Here is a 22,666-nt window from a genome sequence, read left to right on the forward strand (position 1 = left end):
ACAGGCTGCAACTCTCTGGGGGTGAGGAGGGGTGGCGATGGGTCAGTGTTCCTGAAAATGGGGAACTGTCGTCCCCATTTTCTGGGAGTGCAGAACAAAGGGTTGGTGTCTTCCAATGTAGATTTCCTGGCCAACGACGCAGCAGCAATGCTACAGCGTCCATTGTGAATTATAACACGAAAAGAGCTTTGTCCTGAATGTGCATATATTTTGTTTTCAGTATGTAAACACAAGGACATAAGTACCATACGGGTAGTGGGTGCAGCTTCTATGGTTCCCACAGGTGTTTGAGGTGGAGGGGGAAGGTAGGGGGGCTGTTACCCTGGTCTGTCCCATGTTTATGTGAGTTTTTTTTGCCACTGGGCATTCATTACCTATGGTCCTTGCATATGTGCTATGGGGCCCACAAATGACTAGTTATACTCCTGTGTAAGCAGGTAGAATATGCTAAGAATAATCTCATGTATTACTGCATTTATCCAAATCAGTGACTCGGTCCACAAGAGGGACAGATCTGAAAAGAAATATAGTAGTGTCCAGTGAACAACATTTTTCTGAGGCCTTTTAAGTAATGGTAACTAAGGCACTGCAGTGTCCATACTGTAATATCTCCCAGATTGGGTATGCATGGTATTTGTCATCTAAGATCCTCAACAATATAATATTTTAACTATTACTTAAACCACAGATTCTCAAACTCGGTCCTCAGGACCCCACACGGTTCATGTTTTGCAGGTCACCTGTAGATTTTTAAAATGTGACAGTTGGTGATACACAGTGCACCTGCTGGGTGACATGGAAAACATGAACCATGCGGGGTCCTGAGGACCGAGTTTGAGAACCACTGACTTAAACTAAAACCAAAATATAGACATTATTAGAGACACTCAACCTGGGGCATCCACTCACCATAATCCACGCCATGGTTGCATGCCGCCGTCAGACGACTGACAGAATCCAACGGTCCTTTGTATGCAGTCCTTAGGTTGCACCTGTCTGTAAACGCAACAAGCAGTTTGGGACAGAGTAACTTTCTACGTTTGTGTATATGATAACTTAGGGGGGGGGGGGGGTAATTTTTCCAGTGACATGATCATGAATACATAAAGGTTCTATCAGACGGTACCTGAAATACAGTGACATTCAGCTCCACTGCAGATCCTCTTTATCTCTCCCAGCTCTTCCGTCGGGTGATAAAACTTTGTACATCGGTTTTCTAGAAGCGGGGCGTGAGAAAATAGTTTGACAATTATTTAAGTCTAAGTCGTCCTTTTCCTAATACCGTGTGAGGGAGTACAGTCAGTATGTGCTAAAAGTAGTTCAGCCAGAATAGTCACATTGGGCTCGATAAACAACCAGCCAATCAGCTCCTAGCTGCCATGTTACAGGCTGTTCTTGAAAAATGACAGGAAGTGATTGGTTGGTACATTATCTCTCTCCATGCTCTGTTGCATCCCTTGTTACAAAGCCAGGTAATACAATCTTTGGCGATAGATACAGTATGTACATAATCTTCAGGACGATTTGATTGGCTGAGAGAATATCTGATTTGTTTGTGACGCAAAATACCTAAAGGCCAATTGCTGGGAAATACTGTATAGAGAAGAGAATTTGCAAACCAATCTCAATGAGGATTCTACCGGCTGCAACAGTTCTGATGGACAGACATAGAGCCTAATTCATACTGTTCGCAGTCTGTTGCCCGGTGAAGTGCGCACACGCACAGAAGCCACAATGCGCATGCGCACGCAGTGAGATGCGACGGCACCTCACTTGTGCGAACGCCTCTGCCTAATTGACAGGCTGTGGAGCAGGAGGGAGTGTGGCGGCAGCGTCGGGGGTGGGGGGCGCGGTCCGAACGATGCAGACGTGTCTGGACCGATTGTGGGGCGGACCGCGGCGACTGTGTGACATCACATGCATCCGCTGCAGCCCTAAACATGGCTGGTAGCCGACTGCCTTCGCAATCTGTCGAGGGCCACTCGACAGATGCAAAAGTATTGCCGCCGTGCAATGCTTTTGCATGGCCAGGGGGGGGGGGGGGAAGGGGGGAGGGGGCTGGATCCGGCATGTGGGGCGGATTTGACCTGTGCTGGGCGCCCCCCCGCGTGTCAGAGAAAATTATCGTAGATGTGCGTTTTTTACGCACATCTACGATCAGGTCTGAATCACCCCCATAGAACTGAATGTTGCAAACATAGCCAGCTGTAAATTGGACACATTTGCTCTTTAAAGGACTAATATGTTGTCTTTCCACAAACATGCAATCAGTTTTGAAAACGCATATAAGGGTTGCGCACAAATTATCTACGTGCAGACTCATGTACATAAATCAATGCAGATATTCCCTTGCATGCATGAGTTGCATGCGCCCGTGAACCTGCTTGTGAGAGCAAAAGAAAAAATATTATTGGCTAATCCACAGTGTTGCATAAAGGACCTAATTCAGAGGTGATCGCAGCAGCAAATTTGTTAGCAATTGAGCCAAATCATGTGCTCTGCGGGGGAAAGCAGATATAACATGTGCAGAGGGAGTTAGATTTGGGTGGGGTTTGTTCAAACTGAAATCTAAATTGCAGTGTAAAAATAAAGCAGCCAGTATTTACCCTGCACAGAAACACAATAACCCACCCAAATCTAACTCTCTCTACACATGTTATATCTGCCCTCCCCTGCAGTGCACATGGTTTTGCCCAACTGCTAACTAATTTGCTGCTGCGATCAACTGAATCTTGAACATCCCTGGATTATACTGCTTCACTTCCTGCAATGTTGTGCATTGGATACAAGTGCAGCACACAATAATGTATATTGACCAACAGGAATATTAATCCACGTCTGAGGGAAATCCTTTTTCAGATCCAATTCCTACCACTAAAAACCTTGTCATCATGGGTTTAAATGGACCGTCTCTTTCAACTGTAAATTATTTTAAATACTTGACTCTAAAAACAATGGCCTGAAGAAAGAATCAGTTTGTTCCTACAGAATGTCAAAAAGAAATCTTTTTTTATTTTATTTTTTGCATAGTATTGATCTTTCCAACTTATATATATTAGACCTCAACTATATATATATGTACTATATATATATATATATATATATATATATATATGCATCTATCCAAAGCACTCTTTATACACATAGCTGCAGCTATATAGCAATCATCCAGCAGGATGCGTTTGGCCAATGCTGGACATCCCAAAGGTAAGTACCTCTATGGGTTTTGGGTTAGGGTTAGGCATTACAGGGGGGGGGGGGGTGGTTAGCCATAGCTGCCACCCCCAGAAATGTAGCCCTAGCTACCGCCCCTTTAAATTTAGCCCTAGCCGCCACCAGAGGAGGGTCAGGTGCAGGTAGCCTGCTTACCCCCCAAAACTGTCGGGATTCTCGGGTTTGGGATTCCGGGCGCAGTCATGTTACCGCCAGCATCCCAATCACCAGGATATTGTATCACACCCTCTCCAGCTTTTAGTTAATACATACTCTTCGGAGCTGATAATTTAGTTTTGCACACTCTGGAATTTTGTTTTAGCACAGCTTGACATGACAAAAAAAAATAATTATTGGGGGTATTTTTATTTTAAAAAAGTAGCATTTTGTTGAACGTAAAAACTTTCACCTAAAGCTACAGTACTCAACTTAATTAGTACGGTTAGTAGATGCTAATTAAGACTTTACCTAAAGCATAATATTCATATATGGTAACCATTGATGGCTGCAAAATTCCAACCTCAAAATTCTGGTGGATCTTGAATTTTAGACATTCGCTCTCTAATCTGGAGACCTACAATAAAGAGAATGATTTTTTGAAAATGTACTAGCAAACTAACGTTACTTGTTGTCATACAGTATTATATTACTTCACAGAACCAGCGCAAGACAGGAGAAGACCATAATAGAAAAAGGAAACAACATGATCAGGGCATGAAAAGATAAATGGTAGAAGAACAGGAGGATTACAGGTAAGGGACATGGGAAGGACATGAAAGCATTACTATCATTACAGGTGAAGAACAACAAGTGGCACAAGACATAAATACAAAAAGCAGCAACCAAATAGGAAAAACATAAAAGAAGATCTACAGCAGGACTTGGGGATCAGTAACTGGGCAATAAAATATAACAAACAGCACAGGAGAACATCAGGAGCAGGGCAGGTGAACACCAGGGGCAAGGCAGGAGCAAACAAGGAGCTAGATAAGATCAAGAACAAGACAGGAGCCCCACTGAAGATCAGGATTACGAAAAGGAGCAGCACAGAAGATATGTAGAATGTACAAGTTGTTCTCTAAGTGTCCTTCAAAACCTCAGTAATGTATAGTGCTTATCTGGCTTTACCGAGAGAAGAAAAAAGTCACACCTTGTCCAGGTAGATAATCAGGGAGCCTCGTTCAGAACGCGTCGTGTCCATTTCATACTTTGAGATATATCTGTCGACCCTATTCATCAGCTAAACAGAGAGAGATAGGAGTCACACAATAATAGTACCGGAAATTTCTGGTTCTACTCCATGAAATCTATAAACATGGGAGCCGTACTTGTGTACAGGTCTTCTTCATTTCTTGATGCAAACTGAAGAGCCTGCCAAATTCTGCCATCTCCTGACAATCACAACTAACCTTATTGAGATCATCTGTGTCTACTGTAAACCCTGTAAGAAGAGTGAGGTCCACAATGGTCATTGTAGAGTCTGTAGCTCCAAGGAATCTGCACAGAAATTAACAGAGGGCAATTCAGAATATATGTCCATAAGAGGCACAGGCCAAAGTAGTCACAAAGTACTACGTTCTTACTTCATACAGATGTTTATGAACATGGTTTTCAGGGCTCCAATTGGAGGCTTAGCTGCAAGACAGGAATATGGACACAATAAAATAAGAGAGAACAAACTTTGTCTCGAGACATAAAATGCAAGTAGTGAACATTAGGTGGATCACATGTGTAGTGATCAGGTAAGTTCAGGTTAGCACTGAGCACTGTGATAGATGTCAATAAACCAGCTACTGAATTATACCAAAGTGATTCATTTATCATAAACTAAATATAAATATATATACATGCAATGCCAGTATATTGATAAGATACTTGAAAGCAGTCATGATATGACAATATTTTTTTGTATAATTTATATAGTCCAAAGTAAACTTTTGAAGATCAAATACTTTCTGGTCTCCTTTGCTATTATAGAGACATTGGGGGGGTATTCAATTAGTGCAGTTTTTTTGACTAGTCGAAAAAAACTGCACTTTCCACCCTTTCGTAGTTCGGATTCACATTCAACCTATTTAAAGCCCGTTCCGAATTTTGACTTGTCAAAAACTCAGCTTGGGTAAAAACCACGTGGATCCATGTGTTTTGTCGAATTTGCGGGTGTTTTTGACAGTTTTTTGGTGTGTTTTCACCCAAGCCAATTCGACCAAAGAAAAAGTCAAAAAGGCATGACGAAAACGGAACAAAAAACAGTTTTTTGTTCCGTTTTCGTCATGCCTTTCGACTTTTTCTTTAGTCGAATTGGCTTGGGCGAAAACACACCAAAAAACTGTCAAAAACACCCGCAAATTCGACAAAACACATGGATCCACGTGGTTTTTACCCGAGCTGAGTTTTTGACAAGTCAAAATTCGGAACGGGCTTTAAATAGGTCGAATGTGAATCGGAACTACGAAAGGGTGGAAAGTGCAGTTTTTTTTGACTAGTCAAAAAAACGGCACTAATTGAATACCCCCCAATGTCTCTATAATAGCAAAGGAGACCAGAGAGTATTTGATCTTCAAAAGTTTACTTTGGACTATATAAATTATACAAAAAAAATATTGTCATAACAACTTGTACTTGTACTTCCGACTGTCGGAAAACTCGACACTAATTGAATATCCCCCTTAGGGACCAATACAGAGTTGCGTCCAAGTAATCAGAAATTGCATTTATATTGTGCGCACTGTTTTAATGTTTGGATATTCACCCAAATGACCTGTTCGGATATTCACCCAAATGACCTGTTCGGATATTCACCCAAATGACCTGTTCAGATATTCACCCAAATGACCTGTTCGGATATTCACCCAAATGACCTGTTCGGATATTCACCCAAATGATCTGTTCAGATATTCACCCAAATGCCGAATTGTATGCATCCATTTTTCCGCACTGCCCCTATCCATGAACTAGTTGAAATAGCCGCCATCATTATCAGCTCGATCTGATGGATCTTGGCTTACGCACAGCTTTACATAGTGCTAAATTTAATGACACTCCCACAATAGGGCCCCAGAGAAATTATTCTACCTGCAAACACCCCCTTTTACCTCCCAGTTGCACCCATTCAGCCACAATCGGAGAGGCTACTGATTTGAATACAATGCAGAACCACTGATAGATTCAGGCAATCAGCTATGGAGCATGCATGGTGCTAAAATCCACAAGATCCATCTGCAAGAGGACTTGCGTGCAACTCAGTCTAAGTATGACTAGGAGGCCATAACACCATATAATATGGCAGCCACTCTAAATTACTTAAGTACTGTCATCTGGAAAGGAAATTGGCAATCAACATCATCACCATCCGTGCACATCGTTGCAGCAGCCCCCCTCCCCCCGCAACGGTAAGAGATACAGTCCTCTTGACAAGTGTATAAGTCTACCTCAGTCAAAATTACATGAAAACAATTTTACATTGCTTGGCTCATGTCTATGTGGGGTTGGGATATGCTGTAGCACTGCACGGTCAGTGAACATATCTCTTGTGTAAATGTGATATTGTCTGTATGTTAGCAACAAGACAAATATGATGTACTCATTTAAATGATTTAATTGTAGAGATTGGTCACTGATATTTGTGGGTCATCTCCAGCCAGAATATATACTTTATTACCTGTGTGCATTATTTGTGCCTGGGGTTGGGAGCCCTTACCTCTCTGCCAAGAGGTAAGTCCCAGGAACTGTATTCTTGGTACTTACACCACTCTGATCACACTCCACACTTTGTATATACTGTACTCTCTTGGGTAGGGGTGTGTGACAGTGTGGACACTACAAGTCATTGTACAACTACGGCAAATAGGCAGACTCGTGTAAAACTTGTTTATGTAAAAACTCAGCAACCATAAATTCTTTGAAATTAACATGTGAGGAGAGGGTACGCTTTTACACCCCACGCACTGTCAGTAAAGTCACTACAGGTCCTTAGGCCTTGGTTAAAATTTTCGATGAGGTTGGAAAATATTTATTTCCATTTCAGAAACATGGACTCAACACAATCCATGTAACAGAAGATTTTATTAAATTTACCTTTTGGTGCGTCTTTAATGGTGACGTTAAAATCAAAATTCTTGCAGGGTACAGCGCCTTCATCCAATGGTGCATAATATGCAGACATAATCTAGGTATAACCAAGTGGGCAGATACAGGAATTAATAGTAACAATCAAAGTTGTATAAAAAATAATGGTAAAGCTTACTAAAAATTAATTTTATATACTGAAAAAATCTTGTTTTTGTTTAAATTAAACTTTATATTATTTACAATCAATGGGCCGGATGTAATAAAGTCCGATTTGGCCGAAGCTGTAGGTTCCCAGCCGAACTTGGACTTATTTTAAAACGGCAATTATTTGCAAGTCACCACCGGCTACCTTGGACGTCATTACATCCGACCCAATAAGTGTATTAAGAAAAAAGTAGTTTTACAAGTATTTGCCTTCCAGAAAACCATTTAATAGAAAACAATTATCATTATTTCTATTCTTTACACTGTCATATCAAAATCAAAATAAAAACAAACAATACTCCAGTTGCAAATTACACTTTCACTAGGGAATATGAGGGATATTCAATAAGTGCCATTTTTTCAACCGCCGAAAAAATTTAACTTTTTGCCTGTTTTTAGGGCAAATTCAATTTGACCTATTCAATTATAGTGCGTTTTTTTTCGACTGCCCGAAAAATCCAGCATGGGCGAAAACCACATGGATCGGCAAATTCACCACCGATCCACGTGTTTTGTAGAATTTGCGGGTGTTTTATCCCATTTTTGGGTCCGCCTGATCTCGTCCGATCTTGGAAGCAAATCTGTGGTAGGCCTGGTCAGTAACTGTGTGGGGGACCAACAGCGAACACCAGGTGCAGTAAACAACCCAGCTGAACAGCAGAAGTAAGACATACCCCCTTCTTCCCCTCTTTTCCTTTGCTTTCTTTCTCTTATCTGTATTTTGAATGTGAGGACTTTACTGTATTACTACAAAATATACCGTACAAAAAAATCTTTTTATCTCAATATATTTCCATGTAAAATTTATAATATTGTTTTCTCAAATCTCTATCGACTGCATTACTGTGTTACTGCCGAGTATGTAAATGCCTTTATTTCAAATATCGTGTTTTCAGACTTCTACCTATTGCATAGAGTCGAACAATACACTGTTTAATCAAGTAAAAGCCTTCCCGGTAACACCACTGCCTAAATATAGAGCAGCAGGTGTTTAAGGACCCCTTAAGGCAACATTTATAGATCACATTGCCTTTAATCTTTCTCTTTTAAGAAATTGTACAATATCTAAAAAACTGAACATAGGTAGTATTCCTTGGGGACCATAACTATATCCTGTCTCAAATTATAGACAGATCTGTCCCAGTTAAAATATCAATTACAAATAATTTTCACCCAGGCAATTTTCATATTTATTCCTATAATAGAAGCATTGAGCGATATGTATGAGCAATATGCATGAATATTTTTGTTCACGATTTTCATTTTTGAGTCACTAGATTTTTATTATATTTATTAAAAGTTAAGTTTTAGTGTCTAACAATTTTTTGACTAAGAGTTCCCCAACAAAGAGTCTCTCTCTTCTTTTGTTCCATTGCCCTAACCTATTGACTCTGGGAGCACCACCGACGAGTGATCAGCACACACAGTGCATACAATTACTTTAAAGTCGGTCACAGATAAAGACCTGTCGCTGGTCAATATCTGCACTAACAACCTGTTGCGGAACTACCCTTTTGTAGATTAATCAGTGCCCGCAATTGAATAAACTAGGTCGAATTAGTGCAGTTTTTTTGGGCTAGCCGGAAAAACGACACTAATTGAATACCCCCCTACAACTTCTGCTTTAGAGTTTATAAAAAATAAATAAATAAAAAATCACATTGTACTATGCATTCTAGGTTAGTTAACCCAAGCTGTGCCCATTTTGCCCCATTAGACAACTTACTGTGTATAAAGTAAACATTGTTTGAAATTATAGATTTTTTAAGTTACAGAATGTTTAAGTCATTAATAAGCATCCTGATACTTCAGGGCTATATTGGGATGCCCTCACACCTGTAAATGGGCCTCTTCTAGCAATGAATCTCAGTAATAAATGAAATCACTATGGGGTATCCAATTAGCCCCAAAAACGCTGTTTTGCGATAAAAATGGGTTTTTATCACGACCCATGAAAAGTGGGTATCCAATTGTCTGCAAAAAAGGACCTGCAATAATTCTCCATAGGTTTTATTGCAAATTGGCTATCACAATCTCCGAGCATGTAAAAAGTTGACGAAAATCCCTATTTTAAGGTAAAAATATCGGGATTTGGTTCAATAACCCCCTGGCACACCCCTACAGAATTACTAAATAGGCACTTAGAAGTTTTTAATTCTTTTTATTTGGCCAATAATGACATGTCAGTTTTGGGGTGAAAAGGTGCAAAATGCTGAAAATTGGGGGACAAGGTATGGGACAGGTATATTGGGGTGCTTAATGAGTGGGACACATGTTTTGAGGCTTGGGAGTAGTCTTTTTTTTTCTTTTTAAATAACCCAAATCTCTAGTTATACCCATATTTATGTATCCCTAATTTAATGAGAATGTAGCTGGTGGACATATGTTAAGGCTTGGATAGCTGTAAGCATGCTTAGGGGTACCTGCTGCCCATCAGTGGTTTATTAGGCTGATTCAGATCAGCCGCTATTGTGCTAATATTACTATTTGTAGATTTTAGTGCATGCGGTACGCTGGTATGCGCATTTGCAAGGTCTGGTTAGATAATAGGAAGCAGCGCGTTGTGGTTAATTGATCTTTTTCAACTTGGACTGAAGTGCTAAGTGGTGTGCCGTAAGGCTCAGTATTAGGACCACTATTGTTCAATATTTTCATTAACGACCTAACAGAAGGCAGTGATCGCAAAAACGCGCTATAGCGCGTTTTTTACCCCAAAATGAGGACTGGGGACTCACTTTTTAAAAATGGGCGGGTCCCCGGGGACACGCTCCGTTGGAATTGCTCTCTGACTTTTCTCTGACGTGAAGTGTGTCAGGCTGCGGCTGCTGCTGGGCGGGAATATGGCGGTGCCGGGAGCTGGTAACACGCTGATGATAGGACTGAGGGACGGAGCCGTTATAGTCAAGCAGCGCGGCGCTCCGGGGCTTGAAACACACTTGTTAACTTCTCCCTGACTGCAGTCACTGCACTAGTCCATGGGCGGGGAGAGCGGGGAGAGCGGGGGGAGAGCGAGGGGAGAGCGGGGGGGGGGGGGGTTCAGTCCGCGACGCAAGAATACTGGTGAAACGGAGCGGCCGCCAGATGACATCACCCGGAGTGATGAGGCAAGCCGGATCCGCCACCTGGGAACAGATATCTGCAGAGAGCTGACAGTGCAGAGGTAATTTAGCTGGGGTCTGAGGATGCAGGGACACTGGGGATGAGTGTGTTGTGCTGAGCCAGTGTGCGGACCGGACAGAAACTGAACAGCAGCAGGCTAATGCTGCCTTAACCGTGTCTGCCAGCCCAGTGTCCCCTACCATTACTGACCCTGCCAGCCCAGTGTTTCCACCTTCCCTCCCCAACAAGCCCACTGTGTTATCTCACTGCCCCTCCCATCTAGTACCCCCATGTCAGTCCAGACACACTGATTCCCCTCCCCAACTCAGCCCAGTGTTACCTCCTCCCACCCCTATCTCTCTGCCCTTCTACCTGGCGCAATGTGAATAACGTGCTTTACCTGGGCGCAATGTGAATAACGTGCTCTACCTGGGCGCAATGTGAATAACGTGCTTTACCTGGGCGCAATGTGAATAACGTGCTTTACCTGGGCGCAATGTGAATAACGTGCTTTACCTGGGCGCAATGTGAATAACGTGCTTTACCTGGGCGCAATGTGAATAACGTGCTCTGCCTGGCGCAGTGATGTAGAACGTGCTCTGCCTGGCGCAGTGATGTAGAACGTGCTCTGCCTGGCGCAGTGATGTATAATGTGCTCTGCCTGGCGCAGTGATGTATAACGTGCTCTGACTGGCGCATTGTGTGTAACGTGCTCTGCCTGGCGCAGTGTGTGTAACGTGCTCTACCTGGCGCAGTGTGTGTAACGTGCTCTACCTGGCGCAGTGTGTGTAACGTGCTCTACCTGGCGCAGTGTGTGTAACGTGCTCTACCTGGCGCAGTGTGTGTGTAACGTGCTCTGCCTGGCGCAGTGTGTGTAACGTGCTCTGCCTGGCGCAATGTGTGTAACGAGCTCTGTCTGGCGCAGTGTGTGTAACGTGCTCTACCTGGCGCAGTGTGTGTAACGTGCTCTACCTGGCGCAGTGTGTGTAACGTGCTCTACCTGGTGCAGTGTGTGTAACGTGCTCTACCTGGCGCAGTGTGTGTAACGTGCTCTGCCTGGTGCATTGTGTATAGCGTGCTCTACCGGTCGCATTGTGTATAACGTGCTCTACCTGGTGCAATGTTTATATTTGATTTACTTGGTGCAATGTGTCTTAAGTGTTCTACCTGGTGCAATGTTTATATGTGCTCTACCTGGTGTAATGTATATAACGTGCTCTACTGGGCGCAATGTGTATAATAATGCGCTCTAACGTGCACAATGTGTATAAAGTGCTCTACCTGGCGTAATGTGTGTAACGTGCTTTACTTGGATCAAAGTGTATAACATGCTGTACCCGGTGCAATATGTATAATGTGCTCTACCTGGCGCAGTGTGTATAGGAGGTTCTACCTAGTGCAATCTGTATAAGCGGCACTACTGTGTGGTGTAATGTGAATTGGCACTATTATGTGGTCACGCCCCTTCCCCATGAAGCCACGCCCCTCAAATTTTGCGGCGCGCCTTCGGCGCGCACTGCCTGTGCTTTGCGATCTGGTAAGGTGGAACACCAATTCACTTTCTGCCTAAGGGCACCAAAATGTCTAGTTACAGCTCTGGTGCAGGGTGTCCTGCATGCTACACAGCCCAGTAGCATTGTCACCCCATCCCCTCACCTTGCAACACTTTTGTAGTGTCCAAACACGATTAAGATTAATAAGAACCTTCATTTCGATGGGACCCAGAAAAGGACCGGTAGGACCCCACTTTTTGAAAGTGAGGGGTCCCTGGGACCCACTTTTTTTTTGGATTAGCGCGATCACTGAGAAGGTCTAGAGAGCATGGTGTCAATTTTTGCAGATGATACCAAATTGTGTAAGGCCATAAATACAGAGGAGGATGCTGAGTCTCTTCAGAACGACTTAGTTAAATTAGAAGCATGGGCAGCCAAATGGAGAATGTGCTTCAACACAGACAGGTGTAAGGTAATGCACTGTGGTAACAAGAACAAAAATTACACCTACCTACTAAATGGGGTAGAATTATGGGATTCTGTACTGGAAAAGGACTTGGGTGTCCTCATAGATAGCAAGCTAAGCAGTAGTACCCAAAGTAGGACTGCAGCAAAGAAGGCTAATAAGATATTAGCATGCATAAAACGGGGTATTGATGCTAGGGACGAGAGTATTATACTAACGTTATATAAATCACTAGTGAGGCCACACCTTGAATATTGTGTACAATTCTGGGCACCGTACTACAAAAAGGATATCCTGGAGCTAGAAAAGGTACAGAGGAGGGCGACCAAACTAATTAAGGGCATGGAAACGATGGAATACAAGGAAAGGCTTGAAAGACTAGGCATGTTTACATTGGAAAAGCGGAGACTAAGAGGGGATATGATCAACATCTACAAATATATAAGGGGACAATACACAGAGCTTGCGCGGGACCTGTTTTTGGTTAGATCAACACAGAGGACTCGTGGACACTCGCTCAGGTTAGAGGACAGGAGATTCCGCACAATACGGCGTAAAGGCTTTTTCACGGTAAGGACAATACGTGTTTGGAATTCCCTGCCTGAGGGAGTTGTAATGGCGGAATCTGTCAACACCTTTAAGAATGGGTTAAATTCCTAATGGATAAGGATATCCAGGGGTATGGTGCATAGTCATGCATTACAGCTACTATAAATAGGGATAAAATGCAACGGCTGACAGCAGCATCAGTCAGAAATTTTAGTCAAATCATCATGCATAGGAGACCACAAATAGGTTGAACTTGATGGACAATTGTCTTTTTTCAACCTCAGATACTATGTTACTATGTCTTAAACGGCATTCTCTTTAGAATGCAGTCTAAGTCCTGGGTGGGGGGCAGGGTAACGTGGCGTCAACGCTGCGTTTTCCAACCCATGCTGAATCGGGCCAAATATACCACCAAACTGTCCCAATTTTTCTTGGGCCAATCCCTTTTTTTGAGACTGTCCCAACGTGGGCCACAGTGTCCCGCGGTGGGGCTGGCGGGTGGGGGGCAGTTGGGAGGCTTCACAGCATCTATTCACAGTAGACAGAGGGAGAGAGGGCATGCCAGCAGCACAGTGATTAAAACGGGCAACGTGACAGAAGGCTGTGGCATTACCACAAAGCCACGCCCCTTTTCCAGAGGCCATGCCATTTTTCAGGTGGGTGTGACTTTGCCACACATAAAGGTCCCTCTTTACATATTATAAATGTTTGGAGGTATGCTATATTCTTTATACAGTATTACATTTACCCCAATGTGTTAAGAATCAGATATACACAATGCACAACACTATGGCCCTCATTCCGAGTTGTTCGCTCGCAAGGCGAATGTAGCAGAGTTACACACGCTAAGCCTACGCCTACTGGGAGTGTATCTTAGCTTCTTAAAAGTGCGACCGATGTATTCGCAATATTGCGATTACAAACGACTTAGCAGTTTCTGAGTAGCTTCAGACTTACTCTGCCTGTGCGATCAGTTCTGTGCTTTTCGGTCCTGGCTGACGTCACAAACACACCCAGCGTTCGGCCAGGCACTCCCACCGTTTCTCCGGCCACTCCTGCGTTTTTTCCGGAAACGGTAGCGTTTTCAGCCACACGCCCCTAAAACGCCGTGTTTCCGCCCAGTAACACCCATTTCCTGTCAATCACAATGCGATCGCCGGAGCGATGAAAAAGCCGTGAGTAAAAATACTATCTTCATAGTAAAGTTACTTGGCGCAGTCGCAGTGCGAACATTGCGCATGCGCACTAAGCGGATTCTCACTGCGATGCGATGAAAAACACCGAGCGAACAACTCGGAATGAGGGCCTATATCTTGCTTTTATTACCTTTTTTTTTCTAAATTTTCTATTTATCTGCTGGTTTTATAGGTTTTAGTGCAGCACCGATCACTTTAAGAATAGAAAAGAAATGGCAGCAAATGTATCACTTTGTTACTTACTGTTAGGGTTCCTTGTCCCTTTCCTACAGCAGTCACCTTAATTTTATCTTTCATCACAGTCTGAAAGGGAGAAACATAAATGCACATTTATCTATCTTATTTACGTACAGTACTGTGATTCAGGCAGAGCTTGGAACCAAACCAGTGGCAGGACTAGCATCTTTGCAGGGATAGCAGTGGTTTTGGGGCCTGGAGGGTGAACTTAGCTGTGCAAATCTCAATTATGAGATCCAAGAGAGGGCAGGAGGGTGGATAAAAATTGCCAGGCCATCTGTCATATTTCCCTATGGCGGCCATTGATGGCTACATGGAATAAAGTGTAACCAAAGTGGCTTCCCTTCCGTTTCAGAACCTAATTCAAACATCTCACGCTCACTTACAAAGCCCTAACCGACTCCTCTCCCATTTGCAGGGCCGGACTGCCCATCTGTCACTTCTGGAAAATGCCAGAAGGGCCGATGGGCTGGTGGGCCGATACGGTCGACAGAGAAATGGGAATGTCACGCACAGCTCTCGGCTCTCTGTTTTGTCCCCTGCTGCCTCCTCCCATAGTGCCCCGTTGCTAAGTAATATGGGGGCATGCCGCGAGTCCACGCCCCCTGACTCGCGGCACGCCCCCATTTGCAGTGACTTTCTTGGCGTGCTCATCCTCTTTTACATGCGCGCATGCACACGGATGCCAGGGCCAGAAAGAGGCCCCAGTCCGTCCCTTTCCATTTACATCTCTGGCCTTATCTCCCTTTACACTCCCACCCATCATTTTCACTCCGCTAATGCAGCCTCCTCTCTTGCCTACTGATTACTTCCTCCCACTCCTACTTTCAATATTTCTCACGTGCTGCTCCCTTTCTCTGGAATTCCCTACCTCTCCCCCTCAGACTCTCCACCTCTATACAAAAATTCAAACGGGCCCTTAAGACCCACTTCTTCACCAAACCCAGCCGTCTCTTATCCTACGCTCTACCCAGTCTGTGTCACCCCTGTCTGTGTTTTATTGAAAGTTCCAGAAAGTTAAATAAAACCAAGGGCTACATGTAATAGCCTCCAAGTTGTCAGAGGTGCGGGACTTTCTGTGAGTCTGCCTGTTTTTTTAAAGCAGCAATCTTTGAAAAAAACAACCTGGTTTTGCTTGTAAATGATTGCGGCTTTAAAAAAAATGGGCAGACCTGCAGAAAGTACCGCACCTCCAGCAACTCAGAAGCTATTAAATTTAGCCCCAAAAGTGATTTACAAATTGACATATGACAGTTCGACACTGGAAAAGGTCAAAAGGTCGACTGGTTCATATGGTCGACATGGCAATGTTAACACACATATGGTCAACACGTGTCTTTTGGGTTTTTCATGTTTTTGGACTTTTTCCGTCCTTCACTCTCCATGTCACAAATCCTAACCTTTAGTAACCTTGTGGCAAGCGGAGTGCAGCCAGACACTGTGCCTGAAGCTTGGTGAGTGAAGCGAGCCCGCGCGGTATGCGTTTCTACAAATGGCTGTGCCAGATGCCCAAAATATGCACACTGATCCCAAAAATGCCCCCCAAAAGTGTGTCTACCATTTTTGTGTCGACCATTGTCATGTCAAACTTTTGACTCCATTGACCTTTCGTCCATGTCGACCTTTTCCAGTGTTGACCTTTCATTCTTGTGCAGTGATAGCATCACCAAGAATAACAGTCTTCTACAACTGCTAAAGAGGCCACGTGTTTCCAAGGTCACAAAAAGGAGAAATACCTGGCAGCACTGAGCCCATATACTGTATCATATTGTGGCATCAGTGGTTCCCCCACAGCCACTGGGCACTTACTAATCAGGCTAACCCTATTGCAATACAGTAAATTGCATTACAGCAGTGCTATTAGCACTGATGCCCTGTGCTGACCCCAAACATGAGATGCCATGTAAGGGAGTGGGTCCACCAGCAGAAGAAAGTGTAGAGCTGCCCAGTTGCTCTCCAGTTGGCTTTACACAGTGGATGGAGTATGCTGAGAACTTTCTTTAGACACTCTAAAGCAGCACTACTGGCTGAAGGTTGCTGATCCAGGCACCTTGCTTACCAGATGCAGGGACAATGAAGCACCAATGGTGCCCCCCCTCTCCCCCCCCCCCGGGAGTCCTGTCCCTGGTTGATTATAGCGCTTGCACTCCCTTCCCTACTGTATTACATTGGAGGATCACTGACAGATGGTCTTATCCTGCCACACAAGGTAACTGTTTTCCTATAGGCTGTGTAGCTCATCTACTAAACTGCATATTCCGAGAAGTCACCTGGGATTGAGGTTGTATGCGTGAGCTGACACTCACCCTCTCACTGCGTTGGACCATGGCATTGTATGTGTTGATCTTCCAGGTAAAAGGATTCAATCTCCCTGGCAGTGTTAGAGTCACGTCCATGTCGATGCTATTAATTTCCGGCACCAGTCTCTGGAACTCCGACAAGGCCTGAAACACCATAATCGTTGCCTGGAACAAGAGGGTCCCAAATGTCAACTGTTATTAAGCATCATTCACAAAGTCTGCTAATGCTCATTATTTCCCATTGCTGAAACGGACCGAAGGACAGAAGCAAGACCCTACCTGAGTGGAGCCATAGCCTCCTCCATAGAATCTCTGCTCCGCCAAAAATCTAGACACAGGCTCAGCCAGATCAAAGCGGTTGATCTTGAGAAGTGCAAGCAATGCATAGGAGGTGGCTTCAATCATGTAGAGATCAGAGGAGTAAGCCGCCCAGTGGGTGCCATCTGACATGAGAAAGTTCTATTACATCATGATATTTAACAGCAACAGTGTTGAAAATAAAGTTCCCTCAAAGTATTAAAACTTTTCTATGTCAGTCGGGACTGGACCACTCAGGGACATCTAAAGTCTTAATTTTGGGCAACTACATTGTTGCTTTTGCTTTTTGGTTTAGATGCAAATTTGAGCACATATGGTGTAATGGTCAACATTACTGCCTCACAACACTGAGGTCATGGGTTTGATTCCCACCATGGCCCTAACTGTGTGGACAGGGACTGATGTGAATGGCCAAACATTCTGTGTAAGTGCTTTGGAATATGTATGTATGTATGTATGTATGTATGTATGTTTGTATGTATGTATGTATGTATGTGCTGTATAAATAACCATAATGTGAAACAATCCTGATTAAAATTATAACATTTAGTGACTTACCTCTGCCATCAGTCCTATATCCTGCATGTTTTCTGCTCACTGGGAATACAGCTCTCCAGTACCATGAATTGCCTGAGTGCTGAGCTCTCTGCTAATGAGGTTCATCTGTGCTGATTAACCTTCTGTGTGATTACTGAATTCAGCAAGTCTCTCCATGCTGTGCTTACACAGCATTGTCCATGTTATCATTATATTACATGCCTTCCTGACTCCAGTGGTCACCAGGTACAGTCTCCGCTGAGTCTGCAGCCATTACTACTTCCATGTGGTCCCACAATTCTGGAGTTCCCTCCAAAACCAACTATGGACGGTGCCAGATGGCAAAACTATCCACACTGGTCCCAAAAATGCCCTCCAAAAGTGTGTCGACCATTTTTGTGTCGACCATTGTCATGTCAACCTTTTGACTCCATTGACCTTTTGTCGTATTGACCTTTTCCAGTGTTGACCCTTCATTCTTGTGCAGTGATAGTATCACCAAGAATAACAGTCTTCTACAACTGCTAAAGAGGCCATGTGTTTCCGAGGTCACAAAAAGAAGGAGAAATACCTGGCAGCGCTGAGCACATATACTGTATCATATTGTGGCATCAGTGGTTCCACCACAGCCACTGTGCACTTACTAATCCCGCTAACCCTATTGCAATACCATGAATTGCATTGCAGCAGTGCTGTTAGCAACCCCTGTGCTGACCCCAATCATGAGATGCCTTGTAAGGGAGTGGGTCCATCAGCTGAAGAAAGTGTAGAGCTGCCCAGTCGCCATGATAGTCTCCAGTCAGATGATCTTCCAGGAGCCAATCCAGATTCACTTCCGCATCATGTGAGCCATTCATCCACTCAGCTGTAAGCGCTGGGTTTAAGTTCCAGATCTCAGCACTAACAAGCTGTCAGTGCTTTGGTGTCTCTCAGCCTGGAGTGAGCTCCAGAATCTCCTGCTTGTAATAGACTATGTGCAAGTTACCATCCCCCCGCACTGCCTGACTCCCTGGATCATTTAAAGGGCCATTGCTGCCACTACATCCTGGTATCTCCAGACTCACTGGAAGTCCTCCAGTGATCCAGAGGGACTGTTCTATATCCCTAGCGGCATTAGAGACTCTGCTGGTTCTTGCCAGCTTCCAGTTCACCGCTGCGCAAGGTAGCACACCATAGTATCCGGAAAACCTGCCACTGCTGTCTACAATATTGCAGTATCCATTGTGCAGAACCACCGCATCACAGCTACTGGGAAACCAGCAGTGCCAACTTCACTGCATAGCATACGGAATTCCCATTGTGCTACCTCAACTGTCCAGCATCTGGAAACCTGCTCAGTTTCGTCTACAAGCATTGCCGACGCCCTCGGTTTCGTGTACAAGCATTGCTGACATCCTCGGCTTCATCTACAAATACTGCTGACATCCTCAGCTTCATCTACATGCATTGCCAACGTCCTCGGCTTCAGTTACAAGTATTGCTGATGTACTCAGCTTCTGCTACAAGCATTGCCGACGTCCTCGGCTTCGGTTACAAGTATTGCTGACATCCTCAGCTTCTGCTACAAGCATCGCTGACATCCTCAGCTAGGTGTGCAAGTATTGCTGACATCCTCAGCTACGTCTACAAGTATTGCTGACATCCTCAGCTTCTGCTACAAGCATTGCCGATGTCCTCATCTTCGGTTACAAGTATTGCTGACGTCCTCAGCTTCTGCTACAAGCATTGCCGACATCCTAGGCTTTGGTTACAAGTATTGCTGACGTCCTCAGCTTCATCTACAAGCATTGCCGACATACTTGGCTTCATGTACAAGTATTGCTGACATCCTCAGCTTCGTCTACAAGCATTGCCGACATCCTCGACTTCATCTACAAGTATTGCTGACGTCCTCAGCTTCGTCTACAAGTATTGTCGACCACTTGAGCTTCGTCTACAAGTATTGCTGATGCCCTCAGCTTCCTCTACAGTCATTGCTGGTGTCCTCAGCTTCATCGACAGTTACTGCTAAAGCTCTCAGCTTCGTCTACAGTCATTGCTGTTGTCCTCAGCCTCGTCGGCAGCTATCACACCAGTTCCAGCCAGTGATCTGTGACTTTCCTGCATTGCTGATCCTCCCAGCATTCCGTCAACTCACCAGTTCTCATGTGACTCTCCATTAGGTGACAACCCAGCTACCCATTGCACTGGTGGCTTCCACCACCATTGTTCCAGTACACATAGCTGGTCACCTTTCCTCATAGAGTATACTGCCTGATTTCCATGTCTGGATGAGTGGATCATTCACTAAGCCAGCCCAATTCTGTCCACTGCGCTCAAGACCGAAACCAGTGTCCAGGTTCACAAACAATCTCAGCCGTGACATAATGTACAGTAGTCAGCTCTGATTTTCATTTTTTTTTCCTTTGATATAAAGATTTTTGTGAATGTTTTTTTTATTTCCCACTAAAGTCCGTTGGAGTAATTGTCCTTTTATAACCACAAACTGTGTGTGTGTGTTTTATGTTTTTTCACTTCTCATAGAATAACTTGTGGAATATTTAGTACTACAAATGGAGACTTTGAGTGAATGAATGAGTAACTTGGTAACACACACACATACTTCTGAGAGAAGATGTGTAAAACACGCTCTGCTTGTGGGTCAAATAGATTAGGGTACAGACAGGACCGAAGCTACAGTATGGGTGGGTGAACATTACCTCTGCTCAGGGTGCATAGCCTAGAGGATGGCCCTATGGCTGCCTCATGGCACTGGCATTTGACATGATGTGTGTCCTCATGACAGTCTAGGCATAGTAGTGTAGATGCTAGATCCAAGTGGGCTAAAAGACGTCAACGATATCAGGGGTAGGATTCAGAATTTCAGTCTCATGCAACATGTGGAACTGGAATTCACTGGGTTAGGGGTTGGTTATGGATAGGCTACCAGAGGGGAGGTTAGGGTTAGGCAGCAGGGTGGGGGACAGTTAGGGTTAGGCTAGGGGAGGGGACAGTAAGGGTTAGGCTATTGGAGGAGAGGGTCATGGTTAGTGGTTAGTCACTGGGGGTAGGGTTAAATTTACAGGGTTAAGCACTGGGGGAAGGGTTAGGGGGAAATTTGGGCTGAAAAAAGCGAAAACAAAAAATGAGTCCAGGTACTTTAGCTTACATGGATATTGTCTAACTATATAGAATAGGCTACATCTTTTAGCTCTTGTCCTTCTGCCCACCAGCTGAACTATACTGGATAAGGTACATCCATATGACCAGAAGGACCAGGTCCCTTCACCTATTTTGATATATTCCAAGTATATAGAATAGGCTAGATCTATATGGCCAGGAGGACCAAGTACTTTAGTCCACTTGGATTTATACTCAACCATCCTGGATCTACTTACTGATCCCAGAGGCCCTGCCCACTTGGCATGACGTCATGAAGTCACATTTCTAGGGGTTGGGTCAGCACTGGGCGGGAATCGTCCTGCTATGGGATGGGGTTTAGAAAGTGTTCATAAGAACTCTGACTGCCCTGATCCCGTACTGTCTGACAACATCTCTGTCTCTACCCTACATGCGGCACTTCCGCACTCTGCAGTAGTATGGTAACCAGTTTTACTTTCACTTTTGTTAATTCAAGGAGGGCACTCCAACTGTACCTAAATTTCAGGTATGTTACTTTATGCTGTGTGCAATCACTCCAGTTACCCGTACTTTGGGACTTACTCAGAGTGGGATGCAAATGTAATCTCAAAATGCACTCAGAAAAAAATAAATCAAATTTTTGTGATCTATTTTGAGTTGGGCAACTGCGAGTCACTCCCTTGTGCATACCAGGTGTCAAATGTGCCAGGAGTGTGGCTTCACAATGAGTCCCAAAAATGCAAACAATCGCAGTTCGCATTTAATACACATTTCAGTTAGAGGTTGTATGGTGACAGTAATAAGAACCCAAGGTGATTGGAGCATGTTAAATGCTTAAAGAATGAGACACAAATATACATTTTAATTTCATGTTTTCTTGGCAACACTCAGAAATATTTGGGCCACATTCCCCTTCCCAAACAGAGCGTATTTGTTTAAAGTGAGTATTCAATGCAGTGTAATTTCGCATTTAAAACAGTGTTGCAAAAGTTTAACTCTATTTGAATGAATAGGTGTGTGTTAGTCACTTATTGTCCAATGAGACAAATCATCATATTTAATTTTGCAAATTGCACAAAGCTTTCAGTACCCACAAGTCACGTCCCACAAGGCAGATGCAATCACTTCATTTCAGCTGCCATCTTGAGCCCAAATCGCATCAATAATGCCCAAACAATGAGTTAACGGTTATTTGGCTGTGACTACACACTCCCTCCAACCCCCATCCTGGCCCTGTTAACATAGGGAGATACAAATTCAACTTTCTTGTTGGAAAAGTTGTGTGTTGCGAAAACACACACATTCTTTCTAAAGACAAGCGTAAGTTGTGGCCAACAAAAAGCCACAACTTGCATTTACAACCAACTCTGATTAAAGCATCTCCCACAGTGAGACTGATCACAGTCTCTACCCTGCTAGGGACTAACCTGACATCTGCAGGTATAATCTATATGTTACAATGTACAGTGCACATTATATATGGGTGTAAAAATATACATACAATCCAAAGAAACTATGTCAAGTATTTCTTGAAATACTGTACTTACGTAACATCCAATAATACGTCTCTCTCTCTCTCACTCTCTCTCTCTCTCTCTCTCTCTCTCTCACACACACACACACACACACACACACACACACACACACGCTTTTAGGCGTAAAGTACACAAACCTGTTGAGGTGGACATCAGTCTATTGGAATTTGGAAGTTTCCCCACCAAGGACAGAGCATAGGATGTGATACAGATGGAGTATGGTTTACTCAAGGTTTTTAACCGTTCCTCCAAGTAAGCGGCACTTTTATCCAGACTGGCCTTGAGATTCTAAAGGTAATGAGAAATAGAAATCAGATAGGGAGAATAT

The 22,666-nt window shown here is 43.9% G+C and overlaps 1 protein-coding gene across 1 annotated transcript in view; it reads right to left on the reverse strand.

The window, feature by feature from the left end:
- Positions 1-22,666, reverse strand: part of LOC134936115 (complement C3-like) — a 159,736-nt gene that overhangs the window by 7,234 nt on the left and 129,836 nt on the right. Inside the window, exons 28-38 of the mRNA XM_063931025.1 lie at positions 22,476-22,626; positions 17,108-17,271; positions 16,835-16,993; positions 14,535-14,594; positions 7,291-7,381; positions 4,797-4,848; positions 4,623-4,710; positions 4,364-4,453; positions 3,682-3,787; positions 1,127-1,216; positions 910-996 (exon numbers count right to left, since the gene is read on the reverse strand). Of these exons, the coding sequence (XP_063787095.1) occupies positions 910-996; positions 1,127-1,216; positions 3,682-3,787; positions 4,364-4,453; positions 4,623-4,710; positions 4,797-4,848; positions 7,291-7,381; positions 14,535-14,594; positions 16,835-16,993; positions 17,108-17,271; positions 22,476-22,626 (1,138 nt within the window). The remainder of the gene's footprint in view (positions 1-909; positions 997-1,126; positions 1,217-3,681; positions 3,788-4,363; positions 4,454-4,622; positions 4,711-4,796; positions 4,849-7,290; positions 7,382-14,534; positions 14,595-16,834; positions 16,994-17,107; positions 17,272-22,475; positions 22,627-22,666) is intronic.

This window comes from Pseudophryne corroboree, chromosome 6 (assembly GCF_028390025.1).
Source record: "Pseudophryne corroboree isolate aPseCor3 chromosome 6, aPseCor3.hap2, whole genome shotgun sequence".
NCBI classification, from domain to species: Eukaryota; Metazoa; Chordata; class Amphibia; order Anura; family Myobatrachidae; genus Pseudophryne; species Pseudophryne corroboree.